This window comes from Enhydra lutris, unplaced genomic scaffold (assembly GCF_002288905.1).
Source record: "Enhydra lutris kenyoni isolate GAN:26980312 unplaced genomic scaffold, ASM228890v2 scaffoldscaffold35, whole genome shotgun sequence".
Taxonomy (NCBI): domain Eukaryota; kingdom Metazoa; phylum Chordata; class Mammalia; order Carnivora; family Mustelidae; genus Enhydra; species Enhydra lutris.
In genome coordinates, this window is record NW_019154119.1 from 9,738,617 (window position 1) to 9,746,070 (window position 7,454).

At 42.5% G+C, this 7,454-nt stretch overlaps 1 protein-coding gene across 1 annotated transcript; it reads left to right on the plus strand.

Annotated features, from left to right (window-relative positions):
- The first annotated feature begins 1,379 nt into the window (after positions 1 to 1,379).
- Positions 1,380 to 1,836, plus strand: LOC111154067 (10 kDa heat shock protein, mitochondrial-like). The gene is made up of 2 exons (XM_022513421.1): positions 1,380 to 1,446; positions 1,535 to 1,836. Exons 1-2 carry the CDS (start codon positions 1,380 to 1,382, stop codon positions 1,834 to 1,836), a joined length of 369 nt encoding a protein of 122 aa, XP_022369129.1.
- Positions 1,837 to 7,454: the final 5,618 nt, after the last annotated feature.

Here is a 7,454-nt window from a genome sequence, read left to right on the forward strand (position 1 = left end):
ATACAGCACCTAATCCTTTATTTGGAAGGCAGGAGAAAAAGGTTTTATGCTTCATAATCATCCACATCCAGCTCCTAGAAGCCACCCTGGGAGGAATTTTTTTTTTTTAAACAATTTTCCCAGAACTATCTGCTGTGCCTAATTCTATACTTCATCAACATGAAAAAATATATATAAAATAATGAGATTCCCCCAAGACAATGCCAGCCAAAAAGCTTTCAATTTGACTTATTAGCATTAAATCTCTCACCTCTCTTTTTCCAATTCATTTCCTAAGTGCACCCTCCTCTTGGAGTTTCCAAGTTTTCCAAAGGAGGGAGAAGGGGGTGGGGTACAGCTGGAGGGAGAACAAGGAGATTCTCTGAAGACTAAGGAATCTTCCCAAGAGTGAAGTTCAAGATCAAGCCCCAGGAGAGAGCTTTGGGCACCACCTTGGGACAGACTCCATAGTAAACAGGAATGCACGCTTGAAAAAAGCAAACTTTGTGTACCCTGGAGGAAAGCATGGCTTTCTTTACCTGATTCTCACGCTCAAAATTTTCCATGTCTTGCGTTTCCTACTCAAGTTAGTTTAGCAAGAGAAATTCTAAATAGTGACACACTAGACCAATCTGGTATCTTCTGAAAAAGTTAACAATAGAATGATACAAACAGAATTTTTTTGTTGCTTGTTTGTTACATAAACTCAGGGGGAAAAATATGGTATTTTTTTTTTTCCCAGAAGCCACATAGTTCTTTCATTTGAAATCACAGATAAAACAATACATTGAAATGCTGAAGTTCAAGTTCAGATAACATTTGATGAAAAGAGCTAAAACATAGATCATAACAAAAAATTAACATGGCTGCAGATTTATTTTACAGTTCTCAAAATGTGGTCAGGAGACCCCTGGGACTCCTAAGACCCTTTAAAGTGCCCAGAAGATCAAAACTGTTTTCCTAATCAACTAAGATATTTTCCTGTTTACTTTCCTTCTCTCACAAGTGTCCGGTGGAGTTTTCCAGGGAGCATATGACATGTGAGATCATAGACTAAAGAAAGAGGCAAGTCTAAGAATCCCACTGCCTTCCATTAAACCAGACAATAAATACATTTCTAAAAATGTAAAACAATGCCACCCTTGCATTTTTTTTTTTTTGATAGACAGAGATCATAAGTAGGCAGAGAGGCAGGCAGAGAGAGAGAGGAGGAAGCAGGCTCCCTGCTAATGCATTGTTTTTGTTTTGAAGATAGTTATTTTTCATAAAAATAGGCTATTTATGTTAACATGCAATGAGAATATCACTGTCACTTTAAATGAATTAATAATTAACACCTCAAAATGTAACTATTTTAAGATTTTATCTTTTTTTTTTTTTAAGCAATCTTTATACCCAATATGGTCAAGATTACGATTTACAACCCGGAGATCAAGAGTCATGTGCTCTGCCAACGGAACAAGGCAGGTACCCTTAAAATGTAACTATTTTAATTTCTAATATATACATATTGGTAGATGAGAGTATGTACTGCCCTGGCTGGAGTCACCGGCAGGACAGGCGTTTAGAAAGTTTCCTCCCCTCTTGGACCGAGTTTTAGTTGAAAGGAGTGCAGCCAAAACTGTAACAAAAGGACACATTATGCTTCCAGAAAAGCCTCAGGGAAAAGCATGGTATGTGACAATAGTAGCTGTTGGTTCGGGCTCTAAAGGAAAGTGTGGAGGGATTCAAACAGTTAGCATGAAAGTTGGGGATAAATTTCTTCTGCCAAAATATGAAGGCACCAAAGTAGTTCTAGATAACAAGGATTATCTCCTGTTTAGAGACCGTGACATTCTCAGAAAGCACATAGACTGAAACACATTATTATTGTAATGCTATCAAGTGAAGCTGCCATTTTGTAACTGAAGTTGTGAAATCTTTCGTCATGTAAATAATTTCTATGTCTCTCTTTTATAATAAACTGATGGTATCCAAAAAAACATATTGATAGATATAACCCCCATTAACAGGAGCTTTGCATGGGGTGGGGGGGGGGGGAGTTCTCAATAATTTTTAAGCATGGAAAGAATCTGAGACCAAAAAAAGGAATCTCAAATTCTTTTTTTTTTTCAATTTTGTTATCGTGATAAAATACACGTGACATAAAATTGACCATCTTTGCCATTTTTAAGGCTACGGTTCAGTGGTATTGAATGCATTCTTAGTACATAACTATCAGTACCATTTAACTGCCAAACTCCTTGCCTCTTGTCAAACTGAAACTTTATATGCAATTGGTACTTCTTTGTGGTTGGTCTACGTCTATGCAATCAACAAAGCAGCCCGCACCACCTCTGTACCCTGGAGGGTGTATGTCTGTGTGCGTGGCATGGGGATCCGGGCCCTGTTTCCAACAGAGACAACTCCATCTCCCTTCAACACCACACAATCCTGGAGTTCCACAAAGTTCCTTCTAGCTTGCCACTCCTATGACATACCTCTGCATTTGCACGTATTCTAAAACCTAACCCCAATATCTAATAATGCCTCAGTGGGATTTATTTCTGAGCTGCTGACACTGACTTACAAACAGAGGGTTGTAAAACAGGGCTTGCTTCTGTGCTTTTAAATGATGTGGCTGACAGGAGTGACTGGTCGAAAACAGCTGAAAGCAAACCCATTAGAGTTGAGGGCCACACTACAGAACTGCATCCTGTCCTCTTTGTTTCAAAGCGCCATTGAAAGGACACTAGATGAGAAGGCAAAATGCTCTCCAGTGCCTGCATTTTAAGTCTGGGGGGCGCTGGGAGAAAACTCAGTGCGTATCACTGCCAAGATGCACCACAGTGACATCTGCTTTCAAATTAGGTCAAGAAGTCTGAAGAAACTGCATAAAAAGTGAAGTTCTCAGGCATAGTATGAACGTCCATGAGATTCCCATTTTTGCATATCCAGACAGCCTACCCTATAGAATTGTGATTTAAGGAGATGATAAGAGATATCGATACCTTTTTACTCTTTGACAACAGTGATAGATAGAGGGGCACCTGGGTGGCCCAGTCGGTTGATTGTCTGACTCTTGATTTCAGCTCAGGTCATGATCTCAGGGTCCTGAGATAGAGCCCCATGCGGCTCCACACTCAGCGCGAAGTCTGCTGGATAGTCTCTCTCCCTCTCCTGAGAGACTCCTGTCTCTCCATTTAAGGCAATTCTCTCCCTCCTTCTGCTCATGCTTTCTCTTTCTCTCTAAAATAAATAAGTAAATCCTTTTTTTAAAGAAGCTATAGATAGATAGATAGATAGATAGACAGACAGAAGGACACTGCCATATAATGACACTTTTCATTTATACTTTTAGCCTGGAGGCGGAGAAGTTTCAACCCTGAAATAGTCTCAGAGCTAAATCATGGCCAGGCGATGTCTAATCACCAAGAGGAGGAGGGGAGAAGGAGGTCTGATGTCAGCAGCCTCATGAAGGAACCACACTTAGAAAACCGGGATCTTAAAAACCCGCGGGAAAAGCCGTGCCCCAGGAGGTCTGATTTACTGACCACAAAGACAAGAGTGCTGACATAACTTTTTGCCAGAACCCAGGCTCCTCCTCTCAATCAAACCTACCAACCACAGTCTTTAGCTGCCAAGTTCTCTCATCCCTCTGGCCAATGAAATTCTTTGCCTTAAGTAAATGCTAGGAAATACTCTCGGATTCACCTTGGTGTGTATCAGACAGGGTTTAAGAAAGCCCGACCAGTCCATAAAAGAATGAAAATTTAAAAAAAAAAAATGTGGACATATTCAAGCGTCACATTTTAGTCTACTGGCGTGTTTTATCTCACCACAATAATTATTTGCCAGGATAGAAGTCCACATTCCTGAAAGAAGTCTTCAGGAAATAGCAAATGTCTTAAATGATCTTTGGAGTAACTTTGAGTCCTATGGTCCTATCTACCTTCTCATTCCACACAGCTGCAAGGAGATTCCTTTTCCTTTTTCTTTTTTTTTTTTTCCTTTTTTTTCCTTTTTTTTTTTTTTTTTTTTTAGATTTTATTCACTTAGGGGCACTTGGGTGGCTCAGTCCTTAAGGGTCTGCCTTCGGCTCAGGTCATGATCCCAGCGTCCTGGGATCCCCTGCTCAGCGGAGAGCCTGCTTCTCCCTCTGCCTGCTGCTTCCCCTGCTTGTGTTCCTTCTTTCGCTATCTCTTTCTGTCATAAATAAATAAAATATTTTAAAAGAAGATTTTATTCATTTATTTGAGTGAGAAAGAGATAGTGACAGAGACAATGACAGAGGCCGTTATATTCTGCCAAACGTGGGTCCCCAGATGACAGACCAGAGGCACCTCTCTTGCATCTTTTTATAAGTGTCTATGGATAAAGAGGAAGTCTCATGGGATGAGGAAGGGCAGGTAAGGAAGGACTCCACTGAGATGCAGAAAGTTGGCTTAGCCGCACCCAGGGCTCTCCACCAGGCCTCACCCCAACGTAGCTTCGTGTGGCTCCGCATCTCCACACCACCAGGCTTATCACTCCTGTCTCTCCATTTAAGGCAATTCGAAAGCAGCGTATTGGGAATCATCAAAGAGCAAATGCTTAGAATCTCACCACAAATGTTCCACATACCCACTCATAGCTCTCCTAGTTCAATTTATAAAAATGATCCAAATTAACACACGTGAATGATACTATGAAGAAAAATATTCATAGACAGATTACCTGTTTTTTTTTTTAAATCATACAATCAACAGACTGTGAGGAAAACAAGAACAAAAACAAAAACAGAGAAGAACAAGAGATAAACTCAAATATCCCCAGCAGTTAGAGACAAAACCAGAGCCAAGATTCCAATGTCTTCTGTTCTAGAAGCTCTAGCGCCATATGACTCCAAGCACAGAGACGTGGACGTGTTGACTGGACTCAGCTCCCTGACCTCGGCCCTGTGTGGGTTCCACACACACGGGCAGATCCCCACACCCTCTCTGATCCCTTTCAGAGCCGAGCTGTACAAGTGTGGCCTCTACTTCCTCAGCTCCCATTGGTTTCCACTCGGTCCAATGTGGTCCCAACTCTCTAATCCTCCAGTTAAGAAGGCTCCCAACTGCCATGCCTGAGCCTCTCCAATCTGTTCTTCCCTGTCTTCATGGGCCATCCTGCAGAAATGTAAATTGGCTCCTGATACTCCCCACCCCCTACAAATCCATGAGCTCCTTCCCACAGCCCCCAAAATAAACTCTAAGATCCCTAAGCTGGTGTAAAGGGTACAGCATGATCGGTCCTTGCCCTCCTCCTCAGCCCCCTCCCAGCCCCCCACCCCAGCTCTCCAGAATTTCCTCCAAGTCTCCGTGCGCGTCCTTGCCTTCAAACCCTCACACTCCTTCCACGTCCTAAGGTCCTCCTTCTCCCACTTTTCACTGGATAAACATCTGTGCATCCCTCAGAATGGAAAGTCCCTTTCTCAAAAAGGTCTTCCTGGGTCCCCCATCTAACCTAGTGCCCTCCCCAGCCTTGTTCCTCTCCCCCCAGGAAGTTCTTTGAAGCACCTGGCCCTACTTAAATGTTTGCACGTCTTTGTTTAATGTCTGTCTCCCCAGTAACTGCCCACTCCCTTCGTGCCTGTTTCCTTTACCGCAGAATACCCAGCACCTAACAGTCCGTAATGCCAGGTAAGTACTCCAGTCCTTACAGAATGAATCCTTGTAAATGTATTTGTAATGTAAATGTAAAGAAGATATATGTGTATTTTTGTAAATGGAAAGAGGGTTATATTTGTAACTGTAAAGAGGGTATATATGACTGCATAAGTTAATCATTAAGTCAACATTGATAAGCATCTGCTGGAGGCTCAGATGAGCTCAGTTGATCTGCTCTGGCTGATGAGCAGGAGGCTTTCATTCGTGGGGGACCTCAGCAAGCACACTGAAGCCAGCTGCTGTCAACATTAACTGCTTATCTGTAACATTATTAGCTAAAAGCAAATGTTGGGCCATTATCATTCAACACTTGTCAATTAAAGATCATTTTAAAGGGTATCTACTCCAAGCAAACCGTGGGGCAAGCCTCTGCAGGGTTCCAAAGAGAGCAAGACCCTCTTGCCCACAAAGAAATGATAAAAGAGAAAGAAAAATGATAAAGGAAGGCAGGGATGGAAATTTTTCTAAATCAGGTTCTATATTTGAGTGCCCCTTCTCGACATTTTTACAGAATTCATCATAATTGGGGTTTCTCTCCACGTCTCACATACCAGACTCCTGAATGCAAAAGTAAGACAACAGCAGTAAAGATTTTCTCCTCCTCCCCTGCTCCTCCTGACTAGCCAAGAGCAGTGACCAGAAGCCAGCTTCGGAATGAAGTTCAAACACTGCCTCCTCCCAGGACCTTCCACATCTACCACGTTACTTGTGAGAATGACAGATGATGGCTTTGGAATCGGAAGACCCCTGGCTCTGGCCAAGTCCAAGAGGCTCAATTTGCCTTGCTTTCCTCATCTGCAATAGGGGCTTGCAAACCCCCACCCCGCCCCGGGCATATCACAGTCCGTTACTAAACTGAAATGAGGTAACCCTGTGAGAGTTTCTGCAAACTGTAGCAGGCTCTACAAATACGACAGTTTGTGACTGTTATCAGGATGCAAATATTTAGCGTCTTGTGTTGACCTGTCTAGTGCCTGTTAATCTCGAGTGTCCAGGTCCACTGTGCGCTCAGGCTCAGAGAACACACGTTCTTACGGTCTGCCTGCCCTTGGTGTCTCAGTACTGGGCACATCACACCCACACAACAAATTCTTGCAGGCTAGTTATTTGTTGGCATTTTTGATGAATTTGGCTCAGTACAAACTGATCTCCCACTCTTCTGGATTCCTCATTGATAATAAGCACTTTCTCCGGAGACAGCCATGTTTACCTAGCCCGTGATCTTTATGATCTGTCTTCCTTTTTCCCGATTACATTGGAAAGAAGACATTTTTGGCAAAAGCAAAAAGAACGCTTCTCCAGTGCCATTTTCAAGGTTCCTTCTAAGGATGAGATGGAGACCAAAAAGCCACTTGGTAATGGCAAGCCACCTCTACCGCTCACTATTCAACAAACCCCGCCTGAGTTCTACAAAGCATAGGTTAGTGTTGGGTCTGTCCAGATAACCTAGGAGGGCGGAATCCCACAGTAGCTGCGTAGCTGGACTCCCAGGGATAGAGTCCTGCCTCCACATAGTCCTAATTGTGTGATTTTGCATAAGTCATCCAGTTGTTCTCTTTTTTTCTCATCTAAAATAGGCTGATGATTGCTACACGTATCCTGGCGAGCACTGTGTAATGTACGGTATTGTCGAATCACTGTATATTGTATATCCGGGAACTAATATAATATTGTATGTCAAGAATACCTCAGTAAAAATAACTAAATAAATAAATTTTTAAAGATAAAATAGGGTGGTAATAGACCCCACACCTCCAAAGGTCATCATCAGGATGAAATGAGTCAAGACATCCAGAGCTTTTAGCA